The 22,616-nt window shown below is 34.7% G+C and overlaps 1 protein-coding gene across 1 annotated transcript in view; it reads right to left on the bottom strand.

Moving 5' to 3' along the window:
- Positions 1–22,230, bottom strand: part of LOC127840937 (A disintegrin and metalloproteinase with thrombospondin motifs 16-like) — an 84,634-nt gene extending 62,404 nt beyond the window's left edge. Inside the window, exons 1-3 of the mRNA XM_052369404.1 lie at positions 21,393–22,230; positions 17,054–17,114; positions 1,741–2,111 (exon numbers count right to left, since the gene is read on the bottom strand). Coding sequence (XP_052225364.1) covers positions 1,741–2,111; positions 17,054–17,114; positions 21,393–21,440 — 480 coding nt within the window. The 5' untranslated portion in view covers positions 21,441–22,230. The remainder of the gene's footprint in view (positions 1–1,740; positions 2,112–17,053; positions 17,115–21,392) is intronic.
- Positions 22,231–22,616: the final 386 nt, after the last annotated feature.

The following is a 22,616-nucleotide window of genomic DNA, read 5'->3' as shown; positions in this document are numbered from 1 at the left end:
TGATGCGGCGTCTCATCCGGGTCTGCACTGTTTGCTTAAAGGAATTTCTGTAAGAAATATTCTAAATATAGAAATAAGTATTCTAGAAATGTCTAATTTTGGAAATAAATTGATCCAATTAACAAGGATGGGAGAGTCCACTAGGCATAAATTGGTTAACTAATGAAGTAACAAAGTGCGCCAGAGGACCTAAAGTCTCTCACCTGAGGCTTTAGGAACTGAATGTTCTAAGAAGCCTTAGTGATGTTTCAAAATTCACTTTCAAATAGTTTGAGATATTATTAGTAAAAAATTTAATGTTCTGAGCAAATTTTCTAAAGATTGGAAACAAACATGCAACTTCCAGAGATGTATCGTTAATCCATGTAAGGAAGCTTGCCTTCCCCTCTTGACAATATTTAACAGATATTATACACTGACTAACAACAGACAGCACAGTGTCTTCAAAGCTCCCCATGAGCATAAAAGTTACAAGGAACTCAATGTGGTAAAATAAAAATAATGGAATTACATAATTATGGATTACTGATTATGAACTGATATTTAATGACATATCACCTCCATTCAACAAAAAACCGTCGGAGACGGGTGATGCTCCCCAAAGGTTTTTTTGTCTCAATATTGCACTACATATTCAGATAAAAGTAAACGTCTTGAGGGGCATAACATTGGACAAAATAATACGATGGATGGTTTAGCAACTTAAAAATTTCAAAAGGCCATAACTCTCTAAATAAATCATCTTACCAGAACCCACAAATAACATGCGCATCTCCTCAAGGTAGTTAAGCTTCCCATAAAGCTTCATTGTATTCTAGTCAGTAGTAGGAAAGAAATAGCACGGACAAGAATTGCATTATATGTACAATTTATCGAAAATTACAAGGGCCATAACTAAGTGAAAAATCATCCAACCATAACCGGCTGATAATATGCACATCTCCTGTTGGTAGTGAAGCTTCCCATAAAGTTTCATTGAATTCCGGTCATTAGTTGATGAGAAATAGCTCGGACAAGAATTGCACTATATGTACAATGGAAAATTTCAAAGGGCCATAACTCGGTGAAAAATCATCCGACAAGAACCAGCTGATAATATGCACATCTCCTCTTGGTAGTGAAGCTTCCCATAAAGTTTCATTGAATTCCTGCCATGAGTTGCTGAGAAATAGCCCGGACAAGAATTGCACTATATGTAAAATTAATGGAAAATTTCAAAGGGCCATAACTCTGTGAAAAATCATCCGACCAGAACTGGCTGATAATATGCACATCTCCTTTTGGTAGTGATTCAAGCTTCCCATAAAGTTTCATTGAATTCCGGTCATTAGTTGCCAAGAAATAGCCCGGACAAGAATTGCACTATATGTACAGTTAATGGAAAATTTCAAAGGGCCATAACTCTGTGAAAAATCATCCAAACCAGAACCGGCTGATAATATGCACATCTCCTCTTGGTAGTGAAGCTTCCCATAAAGTTTCATTGAATTCCGGTCATTAATTGCTGAGAAATAGCCCGGACAAAAATTGTGCACGGACAGACGGACTCACGCACGGACACACGAAGCGGCTACTATATGCTCCCCGCAAAAAAATTGTTGGGGGAGCATAAAAATAATGGAATCACATAATTATGGACTACTGATTATGAACTGATATTTAATGACATATCACCTCCATTAAAAAATAATGGAATTACATAATTATGGATTACCAATTATGAACTCATATTTTACATACCACTCCATTACACAGAGAGAATGCCGCAGGAGCATCCTGGTGTGATATTACTGTCCCTTTAAATTGGCAGTGAGCAAGTTCTTCAGCCTCACTTTCAACAGTGACATCATCATTTTCAGTGATGACATCATCATTTTGTGTGACATCATCTGATGATGGATGACGATGGTACACCTTAAAGCCTGGGGCAAGAAGCTTGAGATTTGGAGTCAGACGGACATGGAATACATCTTCGTCGGTGGTGATATTGATGAGAATGTCAGACGACACGCTACGCCGTCTCCGTTGTAGCAGATGAGAACGGAGCTCACTGACTGGAATAGCATCAGGGGAATCTGCATTGAACACTTTGGCAAGCACAACTTTGAATTCTGAAAATAAAGTGTCATTCCTTAATTAACAACAGAGATTGGTTATTCAAAATAATACCTGCTCAATCTTTTTTTTAAGTTTTGTGAATACGCAGAATAATATGTCAGTTTACTATAGTATCGTTCTGTTCTTTCGTACTGATTATAAAACAGGCAAACAATACTATAATAAAGGATGAAGACTTTGTTCAGAAGATTTAAGGCGAAAAATAAGCATAATTAATATTTCAAGCATTTCAAGCATAAGCATAAGAAAAATTCCAGCAGCTGGCAACATACACCACAAATATGAATGACCTCAACTCCTTTCACAGAAAAGCGCTGAGTTGACAGTCTTAACCCTTTCAGTGCGGGAACCGAATTTTAAAGGCCTTCGCAAACAGTTTGGATCCAGATGAGACACCACAGAACGTGGCGTCTCATCAGGATCCAAACTGTTTGCTGTTCTTATAGTATTCTTAGAAAAAAAATTGAAGAAAATACTAATTTTAGAAATTCAGCAGACAACATTTTTGCAGACGACAAATTTCCCAGCATGCAAAGGGTTAAAGTCAAAGTCTAGTTCCTGAAAACATAATTGATAGTAATCGGAATTACTGGTGCCTTATATGACTCTTTTTTTTTTATTTGAAAGTGTTACAGAAAAAAATACATCAATACATCCTTCCTAAACTGATGTGCGTTTTTTTGGTCAAAATAGATGTGGTCCTTGGCATTCGTGGTCAAGTGAAAGTTTTTGTTTCCCCCGCTTGATTCATTTATTAAAGGTTCAGCCATTGTGGATAAACCAATTCGGCAACAGTCATTATTTACAATCAACAGTTCACGGTGTACCGATAATTATTTCACCTGTCAAACCATGATACCATTGTCATAAATTATTGTCACTTCAGACAAATTACAAATACAACCCCAACATCAAAAAAATATTAATTCAGTGGCATATAATTGTGGATCTTGACATCATTTATCATTCAGTCGTCTTAAAATGGACAAGATAATTGGGCTAATCTTGTTAATGGGAGATGGTTGGATGGTATACACTGATACAGTATCAAAACGATAAGGTATCCTGTTTGATTAATGAATTTCCATTCATAACAAAAGCCACAATAATTACTGGCAATGACCTGAACTTAATCTAGTATAATGACAAATTGTCTGATGAGGCTGGCAAAAGCATGTACAAATTTTAATACGATAATCCACCTTTGCTACGCAAGTTCACACAATTTTATTCTAATGTAATTGTAAGATGTTAACCACATTTTTAACCCTTTACCACTTTGACACATAATTAACCCTTTACAACTTAGATACATATTTAACCCTTTACCACTTAGATACGTATTTAACCCTGTACCACTTAGATACATATTTTGACGCATGTTTAGTCCCTTACAAAGTTACATTTACTTAAATACCTTTCTTAATAAAGTCAAGTTTAAAGGTCTCCTTTACAACCCTCAGTTACTGATGAGAAGCAAACAGCATTAAAACCTTAAAGGGATCTTTTCACGCTTTGGTAAATTGACAAAATTGAAAAAAGTTGTTTCAGATTCGCAAATTTTCGTTTTAGTTATGATATTTGTGAGGAAACAGTAATACTGAACATTTACCATGGTCTAATATAGCCATTATATGCATCTTTTGACGATTTGAAAACCTAAAAATTATAAAGCGTTGCAACGCGAAACGATTGAATTATTTGGAGAGTTCTGTTTTTGTCGTTAAATTTTGTGAAACTACGAAGATTGCTTATATAAGGTATAAAATACTTCAAATATATGTACTCGGCGGAATAGCTCAGTAGGCTAAAGCGATTTTACTTCAGGACTCTGGCAGGACTCCAGGGGTCACTGGTTCGAAACCTGGTCCGGGCAATGTTCTTTTCCTTTTTTTAATTTTATTCTTGATTTTTTACTGGAGCTTTTACGATCCAATGTTTACATTTATCGATATAAAGCATTTAATGAATAAGTTAAAAAATGCCAAAATCTGTGAAAAGGCCCCTTTAACAGACTGCGAGTTACTTACTTATGGGGAAAATTAAGGGTTAATACAAAATTGCATATTTGTATGCTGTTCCGTGTTTTCCTTCACATTCACATTGTCACACATGTTCCAACTGATCTAACATTACTTTTATGTTACATTTGTCTAAGTACCAAAATGAGGCATTGTACAGAAAAATAAAGTGCATAACATGATTTAAGGATAATTATAGTTTACATGCAGCAAACATATTAATTATATTAACTGACCTGACTAATTGACTTGGAGCTCCCCGATAGCCAATTTGTGGAAGCATAAATTGAATGACTTCATGATTAAAACTGGCGTACCGGCAGGGTTACCAATTTTAGTGAACAAATTTACCTGCCATCCACCAATATTAGCGAACAAATTTACCCGCCATATTTAAGGAGGAGGGGGGGGGGGCATAATTACACTTTGAGTGACAGAAACAAGTCCACCAAGGATATACTGCTGTTATGTAATGGAAGATACAAACAATGTGACTCAGTTTCTCTTGTAAATGTCAAATTAACTCATCAAAGTGAAAGAAAAATCCTGTGCAATGGTGTACCTAATAATTGCAAGTTTTAATGCAATTCCCCTTACATAGCCTTTACTCAAATTATCTTGTCTATATTTGCAAGATGCTGCCAAATGTCTAGTGTGTTTACTACTGTACTCAGGGTTGTCATTATTAACCAATTGCCGATTGAATTCATCGGTTAAAATCTCCAGAAAATCGGTTGTTTTTCTCAAATCTTTAAATTGAGATCGGAAGTTTTGATCATGCAAACCAGTACAATAATTGACGAGGAATAACCACATAGCAACACCGATGATAGCTTGTCGAGTTTTGTAAAACGGCTTTTGATTGGTTTATTGCGTCGGCATATGGCAAATCATGTGGCGCGGTAGAATTTAGTCAACAGTTCTCATAAAGGCTAAACCAAAGAATAAGAAAATTAAATGTCTTGAACTTCTTTTTATGCATAAACCGAAACCTGGGGAGATCGATTTGGATTTGCATAACAGTTTATTTATAGTTCCCCTTTTGTTCAGATGCATGGGTATATATACTGCACGATAATTCAGACGAAGACCCAAAACTGCAAAAGTGTCGCGCCTTGTGGAATAATTGTGCATTATCAACCAACATTTCAGTGATAAACCAAATTAAAACATGAAAAAAATATCATGCGGTGTTTATACTTGTTTCGAGAGTTTGTTTTGTTGAACAAGGTGTTTGTTTCAAGTTGTTTTTTTTGCATCGCTTTTTGCAAGGCACTCCTGGGAGGAGGCCTTTTTCATTGCTCCGTTTCCTTGCGCACAAATTCAGTTAATTGTTTTGTTCTGAGCTAGATCATGCATATAGTTTCCATTTTTCTGATGAAAAACCAACAAACTTTGTAATTTTGACTCCTTATTGTTACAGTTGACCCCCTTATTCAAATTTGTAGGGGACACTTTGACTCCCTATTTGTCTCGTCCAAGGGAAAGCCCTGAATTGAATACAAAAGAGAAAGAAGATTTCAAATGCACATATTTACCGCTTCTGGCTTTAAGTAAAACTTTGTTGATCCAATAATTATTTTGAAATTTGGTTTAATATTTCTTGAAATTGAAGCTGCGATGAAAACACTTCTTTTAGAGGAAGAGGCTGGGGAGTCTGACCAAGAAGATAACCGCTTTTACTAACATGTGCAGTATACTTAAAATGTGAAAATCTTAAAGTTTCTCTTCTTTTTAGACCTTATTTTAACTATTTACGCTCTGAGAATAGCAGTATTTTGTCCCTCAAAATGTCTCTATTTCGTTTTTGGTTGGGGGGGGGGGGCTCGCAACCCTTGTCCCCCTACCAGGGCGTTGCCCTTGACCCACAAGGTGGCCTAGGCAGCCCCCCTTTACTCCCGCCCTAATTGATTATTATTCCAAAATAATCGCTTGTTTGCAATCATTATGACAACCCTGTGTACTGATATACCTGGCAAGGGATCTTTGCATGCATTCAGTATTTAAACATTCTAAAAAAGTTTAACATTTACTACAATTATTTATCCTTTTGTCACAAAACCATCATTACTATTGATAAAAGGACCTTTCCACGTTAAAAAAAAAATTGTTTCAGATTTGCACTGTGACACACCAATGATTGCTTATATAAAGTATACAAAACATCTGTCACTGTATGAGCGCGGATGGCCGAGTGTTCAAAACTTTAGACTTTTACTCCAGGGGTCAGTGGTTCAAGCCCAGTTGAGGGTTACTTTTTTTTTCTTTCTTTAATATATTCTTGTTTTTTAACTGGAGTTTTTGTGGAGCTTTTTTTTAATGGAGCTCAATGTGTTATTGAGCTATTGAGAAGAAACGGTTGATATATATTTAGTTACAGTGACCTTGACCTAATCTGTAATCACATATGAAGTTTGCATGGAGCGATTCTATACATGGTATTGCATAAAAAAATAAAAAATGGGTGGTGTTAACGAATTACATCTCTCAAGCCATTCCTGAGAAACTCTCAAAGCCTGTATAGGGCTAATGAAAGTATATAGTGCAATAATTAATGTTACAACTCATATGCCTAATATTGACAAATGTCAATCGAGACTTTCCAAACTTGGCCTATGGGGATATTTAAATTAAAACTTAATCTAGCTTGGTCGCTGACGCTGACAAAGACATCAGTGCCAGTAAAATAGTTTTTTCATTTAATAGTTGAGCAAAAAAGCCCATGTGAAGAAAAAACATGTATAAGCCCTAAAGCTAAACCTAATCCTGTACTGAGGCCCCGAGGTCATGCACATGGGTTTAAATGCATGGCTCTCCACTGAGCAATTCCACATGATTGTGAAATAATTGAACAGTGGTGGTGATTTCAGTGATTATGCATGGCATGGGTCATGTCACCCTCTGAATGGAATCATGCTCTCTCCAGTAATTTCAAACACCAAAATCTGATGATTGATCATTGCAGGTAGTTAGGAGGTTTAATATTCTTATGTCCTTTTTTTTACTGAACAAAGAACATCAATGTTGTATCTGACTTTGACTGGTGATCATATAAAAGAAGTGTTTGAAACTTTTTTCTTTTTTCTTCCTTCTATATTTTCTTCAAAAGTCGGGGTTAACAATTTTACCTAAATCTCTTATATCATACCCTTAAAAAAACCACCAACGAAACTTTTTGGCTACAAAAACCACTAATATTGTCAAACAGCATTAAAAGGTACATCAAAACATAAAATTATTCATAAATCAAATCACTTATTTTAGGTCTTTATATTTTTGTTGGCAATCTCTTTGACCTGACCATATTTTTCTCAAGAAATTCCACTTATGATTGATTGATATAAAAAACAAACAAGAGATGAGCTTGTCAGAAACACAATGCCCCCTATTGCGCTGCTTTGAAATAAAATTTCAAAATATCATTTGGCAGGTTTAGAAATTATCTCCCTTTTAAAGATTATTTCTTCCCTTGGATTTATTTTTTTAGCCATATGACCTTTAAGAATGACCTTGACCTTGACTTTTCACCACTCAAAATGTGCAGCTCTATGAGATACACATGCATGCCAAATATCAAGTTGCTATCTTCAATATTGCAAAAGTTATCGCAAAACTTTAACCACAGACGGACGGACGGACCGACAGACGGACCGACGGATGGACTGACGCACGGACCGACCCACGGACGGAGGGACGGACGGACAGACAGACAGATAAAAACAATATACCACCTATCTTTCGATCCAGGGGCATAAAAAGTTATGATAAAACTTTAACGAAGGTTAAAAGTTATAGGAAAGAAAAATACAATGATATTTAACCTTTGACCTAGAAGCTTGACCTTGACCTTTCACCACTTAAAATGTGCAGCTGCACGAGAAGTAAGTAAGAGATTGAATGGAGAATTTATTTATATTTTTTTAATTTTGACCTTTGACCTTGAAGGTTGACCTTGACCTTTCACCACTCAAAATGTGCAGCTCCACGAGATACACATGCATGCCAAATATGAAGTTACTGTGTTCAATATTAAAAAAGTTATGATAAAACTTTACAAAGGTTAAAGTTTTAGGAAAGAAAAATACAAGATATTTGACCTTTGCCCTTGAAGGATGACATTGACCTTGACTTTTCACCACTCAAAAATGAGCAGTTACATGAGATACGCATGCATGGTAAATATCAAGTTGGTATGTTCAATATTGCAAACGTTATCAAACTTTAACCAAGGTTAAAGTTTTGGGACAGAATGACAGACAGACAGACAGACAGGAAAAAAACAATATACCCCGATCTATCGATCCGGGGGTATAAAAACAGTTTTTGTTTTTTAAATTATATATATCTAATGTGTGTATTCAGCATGACCTTGTAAAATCCCCTTTCACTGAATCATTGCATATTCGTTTTTGCTTGATTGCACTGTACAAAAACCAATTTAAAATAAACAATTAGCATGAACGTGAATATTACTGCAGTAACATATTAAACACCTGCAAAACTGGTACCATTAATTATTACTAACCACTGATATTGTCGGGACACAGCGCAAGGTCTATGTTACTGGGTTTGATCATCAGCCATGAAACATCGTTGGGGTTGATTTTTGTTTGCGATAAGATACTAAATGTATAAAAAATCATAAAAGAGACGTTTCTGACATGCCTCGCCACAAAACTGAATGAGCTCAGCATCTTAACAACCCGCCACAAATATGTAAAAGCTGATTATCTATATTTGACTCATAAATTGAAATGATTTTTTGTGGTTTTTCAAGTTTTTTTCTTGTTTATTAGGGGGAGAGGGGCACTATCAAGATGGTTAAAGTGGTTTTGAGTTCTAAATCAAATCAAGGAGGTCTTACTTGTTAGTAACATAACATTTAAATAGATTATATATTTAATATATACAATGCAACAAAAGTCAGAATGTCATACATTTTTTACCATATTTTTATGTTCATGATTGATTTGATTGATTCCATGACAAAGCACATTACCAAGCTACACTGAATTAACCCTAAACCACTTATATACGTATTTTGACGTGTTTGTAGTCTCTTAGAAAGTTATATTTAATTGAAGACCTTTCTTACTATATTTAAGGCTTCATTTCCAACCCTAAAATACTGATGAGCTTCAAACAGCATAAAACCTGAACAGACTGCGAGTAACTCGCCATTTAAACACTCTGTTTCAGGAACACACAGTAAAATGAGAATATTATTTGTAACATCCTCTGAACTAGTATTGTTCCCTATAAACTGGGATGAAAAGATGCTTCTCTATAGGTAACAAATAAATTAAACTAGGGTAGCCTGACTTAGACTCACAAATGTATTATTGTAAACTAAAAAGTTCATATTGTTGTAGGAAAGAAAATGAAAATAACATATCGTCACTGTCGTTCTCAAACCTCGTAGCTCCAAAATTTTCAAAAATTTTTTTTTGTCTTTTCCGAATATATTAAGTCTGGCGCGTGTTTTGTGCTATATCTCGTAGCTCTACGCTACGCCAATCAGAGCCCTTGAAAAAGCCACGTGACGAAATGTTGTAGAATGATTGTTGGCTTTTTTCCCGGCGAAAAGTCGTAGCGACGCCATTTCACCTATAGGTACGTTGTTTCGTTTGGACAAATTTGACAAAAAACGTTTTTATAAAAAAAACTATTTGCAACTACGAGGTTTCCTATCAGGACGAATTGTCGGTTTTTTCTCTTTCCTGAAAAGTTGGCATTTTGTAGCTATGAGGTTTGAGAACGACAGCGACGATATGCGTGTGTGTTTTTAACCTTTAATTATTATACTGTATCAATCTGCATTTGTTTAATTACTTTATATTAATGCTGATTTTATCTCTGATATGTTTTGCCATGTGTTAAATAACACCTATGCACACATTTTATTTAGAAACAGTTGACAAAGAATAACAAAGTAAACATGTCCTTGTAAAATAAAAAATAAATAAGTAAAGGGTTTGGTTATAAACATTTTGCTAATGCAGTGTATTTCTTTGTTGCTTCCAATTCTAAATTAACCTAGTTATATATGTTCAAACTCTGAAGATCTCTTTAAATTCTTTGTATTCACGTGACGCATAAGTTGCCATTGAAAAACACTTTTAAAACGATTGCCAATGAAAAAACTGAAGAACACACAACTTATTATGAATACAAGTTCCCATATTCCACATATGTTTGGCCATTGTCTTGTGATAAAAGGTCGTTCTCAGCTTTAATGGTGTCTGTCTCCCAAACAATGTTTGGCATATGGAATCTTTGTATCGCATTTTGATGCAAAGAAACACTTTCTTGGCAGCAGGTGACGGCTGAATGTGGGACTGTTGCATATGAGCAGTTCTTTATCAAATATAACACCCCACAACCCTTGATAGAGGTAAAGAACTACCTTAATGTCTGTCAACAGTGCAGCAGAATATAACAGTAGAAGAAAACACACCCTGATTGTCAAGTTCAGAATCTACCTTTCATACTTCACCAAACAGCTGGTTATTATATACCTGATGATCTGATTAACAGCGATTTTATATGGACAATTGCTGCATTATGAAGGAAATTAATTTCTTTGTCTGCGTGAATATGAGTTATCATGATGCTACTGATATATAAGCAAATCTTTTGACAACATCATTGAGTGTTGCTCTTTGATCAACAAACATTTGAACAGATGTATAAATATATTTAACCAAATGCCATTTGTCTTGATATTTGTCATGAAAAAAAATCTCAAATAACAATTTTAGCTCCCATTTTTTAAAATACATCTATTATGAAATTGTTTTGTTGTCTAAATATAATATTGCTATAGTGATGAAAATTTGTTGTGGTAACTATCTTAATTTAAAGAATTATTTTTAGAAATGTGTTAATTAAATCTTTCAATAGATTAACACATTGGTATTATACAATACATAGGATCTTATACAAGTTGTCATTTCATACCATACCATTTACAGGTTAGGGAATTTTATCAAAAGTGAGTCTTTGGTTAAAAAAATATGGAATAAAGTGACAGATCTTTTTATCGCATGAAAATATCAAATTTGACAAAATAATGTTGTTTTGAAAAAGAGTATGTTTGTGAAGATTGTATTACACAGGAAACATTAGGCATTTCTCAAGCAAAGTAAAAATGGCTATATGCAACCAGCATAAATCCAAAACAGCCTGCGAGTTACTTGCAGGCTGTTCACATTTTATTCTGTTTAGTGCTCATCAGACTTAAGGATTGAAAATGAAGCTTTAATAACTATGTCTTTACTTTAATTTGATTTTCTTTGTGACTACCAACAAGCAGAGACATAGATAACGTCTCTGCAACAGGTCAACATGCTTATCTGAGTGGAAAAGGTTTAATTAGGGGATCATCTTTCTGACCTACCTGGGAACCAGGTTCTTTATTAACTCTTTCAGTGCGGGAACCGAATTTTGAAGGCCTGTGCAAACAGTTTGGATCCAGATGATACGCCACAGAATGTGGCGTCTCATCAGGATCTAACTGTTTGCTATTCTGATAGTATTCTTTGGAAAAAAATCGAAGAAAATGCTAATTTTAGAAATTCAGCAGACGACATTTTAGCAGACGACAAATTTCCCAGCATGCAAATGGTTAATAAAATAATTCTGATAGAGATCATTGTTCTGCGCTCATGATGCAATCTGTCTGAGAAATCTGCAAGAGGATCCCATCTGGTGCACCTAGGCTAATGAAGCGATACAGTCTGTGAACATTGGTTGAAGCAGACTCAACATTGGGAACCATTTGGGCCAATATCAATCCTCAGACTTCAAGTGCCAAGATCTCTTTTGTTATTTTTTAGTCTGTTGAAAAAAGGAATCAAATCTTTGAATACTGTTCTAGAAAGTAGACAAAAACTGAATAATGCATGAGACAATGTTTAAATGTCTATATAGATTGCAATTGGGTGATGTTTATAATGTTTTATATAATGCAGTGGTGATAAGGGTACAGTCAAACCTGTGAACAGCCAAGAGAAATGGCCACTGTTTTAGACAAGTGACTGTTGTTGACAGGTGACTGTTGTAGACAGGGGACTGTTGTAAACAGGTGACTATTGTAGACAAGTGACTGTTGTATACAGGTGACTATTGTAGGCAGGTGACTGTTGTAGACAGGTGACTGTTGTAGACAGGTGACTGTTGTAGACAGGTGACTGTTGTAGACAGGTGACTGTTGTAGAAAGGTTACTGTTGTAGACAGGTGACTGTTGTAGACAGGTGACTATTGTAGGCAGGTGACGGTTGTTCTCAGAGCCCACTTTTAACGCTTAACCATTCAGATACGTAATTTGACCACTTATGTAAGTAATTTGACCACTTCAATAATTAATTTGACCACTTAGGTATGTATTTTAACCACTAAGATACGTATTTTGACCACTTAGATTCGTATTTTAATGCATTTGTAGTCCCTTAGATTCAATTTTTGAAGGCTTCATTTCCAACCTTTAGATACTGATGAGCAGCAAACATTTTTTTCTTCGTCTACCCTTGAATGTTTTTTTATTTTTGAATAACTTAAAATTACAAAACAGTTTCCTAATATAAATGGGCCCTGCTCTGTGAAATGGGGTGTCATGCATGTGCATAAAGTGTCATCCAAGATTAGCCTATGCAGTCTGCACATGCTTATCAGCGACAACACTTTACACCTAAACTGCATTTTTACTAAGAAGAGACTTTCTTTAAACAAAAAAATATCATAAAAGCGGAAAGTGTTGTTCCTGATAAGCCTGTGCAGACTTCACAGGCTTATCTGGAACAATACTTTTGCACATGCATTAAATCCCCTTTTCACAGAGCACGGCCCAAATATAAACATATTCTTCTCTTTCCACAAGGCCTAACCACAAGCTTCAAGAGGCAATAGAGTGCAAAGTGGTTATCATACCTAGAATACTGATAACAATATAAATAAATCAGAAATGCAATATTTAATATAAAATACCTATAAAATGTATGAACTACTTATAAAAAAAGCCTTTTGCATGAGTCACTGCATGTGAATTAACTCAAGTGTGCAGAAAGCAAACTTTCGCTTATACACTTAATCATATCGTCTGTGTTTTTGTAAACACGGCACAATACACTGTTTTGGAATGAATGTTTTTACAATTTATGTCTTGTTCAATATAAAGAAGGAAAAAACTTCTGATAAAATCTGCTATTCATAGATTCATTGACACAGAAATCAAGACCCAATTAAAAGTCAGTTAGCATGAAATGTTTGATCATTGTAATTGTACCAGTCCTATGTAGGTTAAATTTTTGTCTGACACTGTAAGCTTGTTTTAAGTGTTTCTAAACCAACTAGAACATTGAGACATAGGGTTATAGTGGCACTCACCCTCAATTTTAGTGCAAAAGTAAATTTTTATCACTGAATAAAATTGGAAGCATTACAGTTTACAGTATTAATAAACAGTTTTAACACAAAATTACAAATTGTAATTTTATTTAACAATTAGGAATTAACTTTTCTGCATTTTATCAGTGTATGAAAAATACACCAAATTTAAATAATTGAACTCAAAAAAGTTAAACCATTTTTACAATATTAATAAACATTATGCTCACAAGAATGCGGAACATTTTAAACATTTGCACTAGACTATGGACGATAAAAACACAAACATAGTAAACATTTGCAATTAAACAATTTGTTATTTTGAAAATAGAGAAAAGGCGGATCATCTATGGTGATGAGATGCAACATGTAAAGTATTTTCATATTCAGCCAGTATATTGGTGTATTAACAACAGGTCAAACATGCAGCTTGTCCAATCAAAATGTAGGGTTGATTTGAAAATGAAAATAGTTGGATATTTGCCCTAATAAACATGACAAACCAAGCAATAAGGCGGTGGACACTTGCAGGGGCTTTTCATTAATTTAAAAAATAATTTTACCTGAGTAATGAGAAGTAAAATTAGAAAGATCGTATGAGGGAAAAGATAAATGATCCATGTGCAAGCTTAAGATTCAGTTCACTGCTTCCTGACTGTCACATGTTTCAAACAATTTACTCCAACTCATTAAATACAATTAATAATCAAGTCAAAACCTGAGTGCTTTAAATATTTACATTTCTTCATATTTTATTTGATTTTATACAGAACAAAACCTATGATCTTATTTAGTAAGTTATGAAAAGGTTCTAGTTTTCGAACAGAATACGCAACTTTAAACTCACTTAATCATACAAGCTTCAAACATAGTCAATTAAAGAAAAATGAAATTATACACTTCATTAACATTTAATTTCTACTCCATTCAAGTGAAAAAAGGTTCAAAAGTCTACTATTAATTCGCTATTATATCAATGGTATCTGAAGCTCAAATTTTACAGCCAATGATTTCGGCAAAACATGAAAGACTGACAAATTGTGAAACTAAAAAAACATTGTTAAACTATTTCTTTCAAAAGTAAATAGTCCATTCAGAAAATGCAGTCATGAGAAAGTTGCATATTTTTTAAATATTGACATATCGTGAGACCCTCCACCAAAGTAAGCTCATAGGATAACATTTACGAAAAAAATTACCACATATTGAGAACAGAGTATGTTATAATCCTGTTTTATCACACTGGTGAAGTACTTTAATCTGCAAGATATGTAACCAATTAAATCCTTAGGCAAACAATGACAATGGCGTCTTTAAGGTTACAGGGAATGTTGTCCATGAATAAAGTAAGAAAAGACATTCTCTTCAGAGTACTTGATTTTTGATTGCTGAAACAGTATGGTTAAAAAGTGTATGGACAGTTACCATAAGTGATAAAAAGTTTTTCATCCAAAACATTGACCTTGATTTTATGTTAATGACATTTCACATAGTTCTTTGTAAATGTACTGTACTTGACAGTGGAAAAGAATGTTATAACCTACCTTTAGAAAACTATATTGTTATTGTGGGTGGGTGTTAAACACTTGCATGTGCATTATATACAGAAGATAATTTTTGTATGTATACCATACTAAACAACGTAAAACATGCAATAATGTATACAGCACATCTTATTTTAATAAGCCAAAATGGCAGAAAAAACTTTTACTACAACACATTTTTTGTTATCCAAAATTATTCTTTCACAAAAATAGTGCATGTCCAAAAAATTGTTTTATTTATTTCCACAAGTATTACATTTGGTTGCTATAAGGTAACTGGTCACAATTTTATTGTGCTGAAGTACCCTGTAGAGGCAGATAGGTGTGTATAGTGTAACAGAGCCAACAAACTGCGGCAAAAACACCGCCTGATGGTCACACGAATGTGGTTATCCCAACAACACCGCATATACTGCCTTAGAGCCCTAAACCAGTGTATTGTGTAGCCAATTAGGGGGATTATGGTAATTGCTATGGTTATTGGGGATTTGTTTTAATGATGGAACCGAATGTCCATAAATTCCATCGGTCTTTTCATACTCGATCACTTTTGAACGGGCAGAATGGAAAATAAGATGATTCAAAACACCTATTTGTATGATTAAATATTTTTATTAAGTTCTCAAGTGTCAATGTGCATTTCAAATTATTCAACAAGTAATGTATATTACAAAATGTAAAAACACAAATAAAGACAAATTAGCAGCCAGAAAGATGTAGTGTCAATGTATAACGGGCACCAACTTGTTAAACTTAATGTTAGAGATAAAAAAATGTGAATTATACATGGTACAGAACTGTAAGCGTGTAGTTAAATGTTTTGAAAGAATACAAAATGCTCTTTACAATTAATTTACTCCTTATTGGAGGAAAATATCATCATAACTATCGATCCTGACGACAAAACTGTTTCCCAAGAATTTATAGTCTATCCAGTCTAAATTGAGGTAAATCAGTGAAGGTAGCTTTTCATAAACTATCTAGACATTTATTAAACATTCTGTGGAAGCAATAATAAATACTAGCATGTAGGCCTCTACAGATTGAGAACAATTCCACTTGACAAGTAGTATACAAGTTCCTTGATCTCAGTTAATACTGTGTTTCATGCATCAAGGTAGATTAGATTATCAAGCAAGATATGTTAGTTCTAATTTCAGTTGTTTTTTTGCAACATTATGTTTAAGTATTAATCACAGAAATGGCATGAAGATACTGGTGTTTATTGTTTGAGTAAAATGACAGAGACTTAATGTTTTATGTTCTTCCACTCAAAGCCTGTAGACATATGGTTACCAGTACTTATTCATGTAAAGAAGTTAAAAATTAAGATATAGCTACTCTAAAGCATTTTGTTATTGAAATCTCTGTTTATCTGTTACAAATCATAAACCGAATTTTGCATGAATCTCAGTACTATACATCAATACAATTGTGTTTTGTGCTCCTTTAAAAAAGAGGGTCCTGACAAGTTAAGACATTCTCAAACTACCTTATAATAACTACCTTTTGCATAATTAATGTCCCCTTCATTTGTATTTACACCTAAAACTTCCAGTTTTATATATGCATTCCCTCTGATTTAAATTTGCAGTGTAAAAGCATTATTAAGATCCTTTGCACTTAATTTATTACATTTTTATATATTGTGATTTTTTTTAATAGATGGACTAAATGCAGTATTAAATATTGACTTGGCTGTCCCTTGACAACATGGAAAGCACCCTTGTTGATGGATATTTAAGAGTAAATATGTGGTATGTATTTGTACTGTATCATATTGCAATGAAAAGGCCAATGACCGTGATCTTGATCCATCTCTGTTTTTACATGGCTTAATAAAAGATATGATATGGCACAAAATGATAACAACATTTCGTAGTCTCCTTTCTGGTGGCAAATGATTAAGGCTAATGATGAGGCTTAGATAGTTTCATACCTTGGCAGAACAGTAGAGAATACACCTGTTGGGCAGAGAGCCTTACCTTGGGGAATGTGGCTGTGCTTGTCCAGAGACGAGAGGCTACTGTGAGTGACTGAGCCCATCTGTAAAAGACACAGCAGGCCTTTAGCATTTTATGTGAAACAGACCAATGGTTGGGCATCTAACCATAATGATGAGACGTTTTACAAAGGATGCTACGGTAACGTCGTATTCCCAACCTGAAAAAATGGTCATTTTCAAGAACTTTCTTAAAATAGCGAGAATATTTCAATTTGGTTACAATGATTTGGACTAAGTTTGCCCCTTGTTAGTGTTTATATCAGACAAAATAATTATGTTGGTGTCTGCGTAAGCTTAATCTGAATCAATTTGATAAACCTTTTTTTACATTATAGATTAATCTCTTCAGACCATACATGATAAAATTGTAATAAAGGGAGGTAACTTTTAAAGATTTGTAAAGGTTAAAATGTAGTAAATCTGCGTGGGTCCGTTTCGATTTTCTCAGACACTGGTACGACTTTGTTAGCGCACGGTGGGTTTATCCTAACCAGGTGTTTATTTAGATGTAACAGTTTGTAAATGGACTGTACATCCGAGAATAATCCTTCTACGTTTTAGAAATTAGCTCTTTATTATATCAAATCGGGCCAGACGATAGATTCAGAGAATATTATCTACGGCGAGCATGATGATTTAAACGAGGAAGTTAAAGTTGCTCATGTAATGTAATAGTTCATGTTAATATTTTATATGTTTTTTTATGTTATGAAACTATTTTATCACAAATTGTATTTCGTTATTTTTTTACATGTAATAATAATTAGTATGTAAACCGTGTTTAAACCTGTTATGACTCTCGCGTGCACTTAAAAAACGGATATTCTATATTAAATTTTGTTAAATAGCAATAATGTATATTTTTCGAAATAAGTTTTTATGTAGATATATTTATGGACGCAAAAGATTCGTTATAGAACGGATAAGGTATATCTTTATGCTGACACATTATTCGAAGCGATTGACGGGATTTCGTTAATCATATTAACACCTGTTGAGTGCACATTTAGATGTCATATCAAATGCTGCATAGGGCAGCCTACACACGAACCTGTTATCTTCTTCTTCGTCTAACATGAATTAAATGATATACTTTAAAAACGTTTTATATTTCTTCATATATAGTATCACTAGCAAACGCCGAAGCTGCGAAAACACCTGCTTAATCTCGCGGTTAAGTCTTTTAATGCTTGTACTCTGACTAGGAACCTCTGCTACGGCTATCAAAGAAGTTTTATCTATGTGAGACTAGAACACGAGCATTTGGGTGCTAACGTGTTACCATATTGCTTTGATCGGATCTCTATGGGAGTTTTAAAGCGCTTATCTGACATAAATCATCGCTACAAACAGCGTTAATCTACATAAAAGGCAAAGACGATTGCCGATTATGACTCACAGACTCGTTTACGTAAATGACTTCTAAATAGACAAATTGCTGCCCTGAATTACACACCAATTAGTCGATGTTGTCAATGAATGGAGAGGTAATTTGCTCCGATAACATTATGTTTTCATTTGCGTAAGAAAGGACCTAATATTTATTGCTGATATAACATGTCTTTTTAACTCTTTTCACGCGTTTATATGCATCAAACGACACGCCTTCGGTAATGGAACATTAGTTTGATAACATTACAGGTTCATTTGCACGCTAAAGACCTTTTTTTCTTAACTAATTATTGAACACTTTCATCGCCTTGAAAAACAGGTTATTTTTGTTTAACCCAGTCCACCGAAAAGGATTATATACCAGGCAATCAATACTTATGACGTTAATTACTTTTACCTGTACAGAGATGAAAACCGGCGCTACTAGTTCAACATATACCGCGTGACAGAAACTACAACGAGTTATTGCTTTCAACCGTTATACCTTTAACGTTTTTATTGCGTTGTTAATTATTCGGTTGGTACGATGTCCATTTTTATTATAAAAAACTGGGCACGGGGAGTTAATAGTTTGGACAATATATTCATCAGAGAGCGGAAGTTGCCATCGCCACGCTTCACTGGATCGCGCTTACTACAGGACTTTCATAACCGGATGCCCTTGCGTATGCCCGCCCCGTAAATAGTTTTACACTTAAATTAGGACCCTGGCCGTTTCGGTGTCTGGATTGGCAATATAATCAACCAGGTTTCTTTCTCACAACAAGCCAAGTATAAACCGAAGTACAGTGTAGTCTAAATCCTGCACACACTTTCTTAACCCATTAATGCCCAGTGGACTCTCCCATCCTTCTAAATTGGATCAATTTATTTTCAAAATTAGGGATGTCTTGTATATTTATTTCTATATTTAGAACAATTCTTACAGAAATTCCTTTAAGCAAACAGCGTAAACCCAGATGAGACGCCGCATTTTGCGGCGTCTCATCTGGGTTTACGCTGTTTGCAATGTCCTTTTTTCAGGACGCTAGGCATGAATGGGTTAAACAAAACTTCTGTTTGGCGTTACAGCTATAACGTATTTTTAAGTCAGAAGGGGTACAAGTGATGCAATGACACGGTCTTTAATAGCCCATTCAAGACACGAGAGTTCAATTAAGCATTGACCCACTATTTAGTAAGTCGTTGCTCCCGTGAAATGTTTATTACTTATTCAGACTCACTTGTTTGATTATTATTGTGTCATTGAACTTTCGGATGACGTTTAACGGACTTATACATTCGAGCTTGTTTCTATATCCATTGTGTTATCTTTCGAACAGTCGCCGAGAACTGTTGAACGCTCGATCTTCTAATCGCCAGGCGGACACCGTTGAGGCTCGTCCTGGGAAAACGGCGCTAAATCCATGTGTAGTCCGCACAAGCTTATCTGGGACGACACTGTGCGTAGTTGAATACAGCACAGTTGTCTCAGAGCATGTCTCATGTCTATCCAACTGCGTCAAAGAAACGATCCGTTTAATATCAGGGAAACTTAGAAACGTCAAGTTAAGTAAGTTTTCTTTCAATTCAACGTTTATATATTACACTGGCATTTAAATGACCATGTTTTATTCCTTCTGTAGGATTTGCTTTGGTTGGTGAATTCAATTTTCCAACGAAAACTGTCCGCTATTGCTGTATTTTCGTTAAAAACAGTATCTTCTTAGAGAAAATCGAGTTACGGCGGAAAATGTCTTCTCTGATTAGCATGTGCGGACTGCACAGGCTAATTTGGGGCGACACTGTACGCACATGCATTAAGCCCGGTTTTCCCCGAGCGAGGCTCATATAAATTACAAAGTAAGTTGTAGAATAAGGAAAACAACGTCTTACTTATTTGTAAATTTCGGGACCTCAAACAATCCAGCTTGTTTGATACCGAGGTAAAGTAGTTTATTTGGACCGCGTTTTAATGTACACTGACATTGATTTGTACCACAAGATTAAATCACAGACGATTTTTGTGGTGCGATTCGAAATATAAAACATATTTAAACAATGCCGTAATAGTTGTCCACTTTAAGCAACAAACAATTCGATCAATCATTTTTAGACAACTGATAATAACCATGTAATAAACATTCCGTCAGAAGTTAATGATCTGTTGAGCGTTTACCAATAAAAATGTATATCTACAAACAAAGAAAAATGTGTTGATGTCTTCATGGAACACAGCTGCAGTAAAAGGCATCAAGGACGCTAAGATAACATAATAAATAAAAGCAATTCAAATTTGACTTTTAATGCGAGACTGAGGCCAGAAAAACGCGCGTCTGTTATATATGACGCTGAGTATGGTTTAGTGTAACCTACTAAATGTGGGTTATTTGTAAATTGGGTTTAAACAAGCACTGGATAACACGTGCAGTTCACGTGCAAACTGAATTGCACATTTTCGTTTTCCGATTTCTCGTCAGTCGTCAGTACTCAGAGATGCTCATTTATTCACCCAAAGAACTCGATTGGAATGCGTCGAAGTGAACTTGTTCAATAAGAGTGTTAAACGTGAATTTACATCCAAATTAAGGCCTGAGTGTGCATTGTAAAGTTCATCATGATCGAAACAGATGTGCTCAAATGTTATCGAAAAGCTTAAATGCTGATATTGCGTTTCTCCGATGTCTATTAAATTTGCGAAAAGCATATCATAATGTACACAAATTCGCAGTAGTACATATCTCATCAAAACGTTCCATTTTTCACGGTTTACTTAATTTATACGTTTTGTATATTAAGCATAATAAAAGCTTTCCATATAGATTGCAACTATCAAATATTATATGAACATTAGCTGACTTCAAACGATTTAATACTGTTTTCAGTTGAATGTGCATACTCGTATGTAAACGTCGATGCATTCAAAATAGCATTCATAAATAACTTACCATAAAAACCCACATGAGTAGCCGATACGTGGGTATTTCCGAAACCATGGCTACTTGCTTTTAACTAGCATGGTAAGGTCCTCACACTTATCCCAAATCGTTCTCTTTGAATCAGTCGTATATCTCGATTATCACGTAATCCCATTCAGTTTATCCTCATATAATCACTATTCAAACAACTTCATTCAATGCTTCAGACTCACTTGTCCAATGTTGCTTAACATTTCACTGTATCATAAATGTACAATACAAACCCCTAAATGTTTAAAGATCACATTGGATTGCTCTTAATCCTTTCAGTTAGTAAAATACCAGTTTACACCCATCATATCTTTCATTTAAGTTTGCACTTGCTCAAAATACCAATTTTTCATAATGTCTTTTGCTCAAAAAATAGCTTGCATGGCCTCTAATGAATATTTATCCAACCTAAGCGCATCTACACTAAATATGTCCCTTAGAACACTGGATTTTTTTGCATATAAAGTTATATAACTTAAAATGCAAACTATTGTCCCTTTACTAAAATTGTGTGGTTTAAAATCTTCGTTTAACTAATTTGCTTTAAACGTAAGTGAATGATTGACACGAGTCAGCAGATTGTTCGAGTCAAGCGTATTTAACTCTATTATAAGACAGTTAACTATTATTTTAATACCACTATCACACCGCTACCAAAAAAGCCGCTTAGTGCAGTACCTGGTTGTTTTACTCTACGAAACGCCTATATTTATTCGCCCAATTTCATGGCTCTATAGTCTTGAGACAGTTAATGTACCAAATAGCCCATTGAGCCGACAACCTATTTTATAGAAGGGCCGCTGTTGTGGGGCATCGGGTCTCGCGAGGCGAAGCGAGTAGCCGCATTATAGGCCGTTATCTTGTGGGTGGAGTCTATAATGAGGAATACGATCGAGCCAATAGGAAACGCTCGCATGGTGGCAATCTGATCACACGCAAAACTCTGATCGCTAACTTTTTTTACAATGAAAGATAGCAATTTTAAAGCAATTAAATCGCTAGTCCGGCGATACACAACTACTATTATCGTTTACGAAAGGTCAGATAGAACTAAGATTTGCGATTTAAAATTTGACACCCGTACGTTAACCCAGAGATCTATAGATATATATTTGATTAAACATCTTTGTCGGTATCTTTGTCTTTGACTATCATTTTTCTCAACGAGTCATCATTTATTTAACCGACTACTGACCACACATT

Source organism: Dreissena polymorpha, chromosome 8, assembly GCF_020536995.1.
Source record: "Dreissena polymorpha isolate Duluth1 chromosome 8, UMN_Dpol_1.0, whole genome shotgun sequence".
In the NCBI taxonomy this organism is placed as follows: domain Eukaryota; kingdom Metazoa; phylum Mollusca; class Bivalvia; order Myida; family Dreissenidae; genus Dreissena; species Dreissena polymorpha.
The sequence above is the reverse complement of the archived record's forward strand: the minus strand, read 5'-3'. Positions and strand labels throughout refer to the sequence as shown.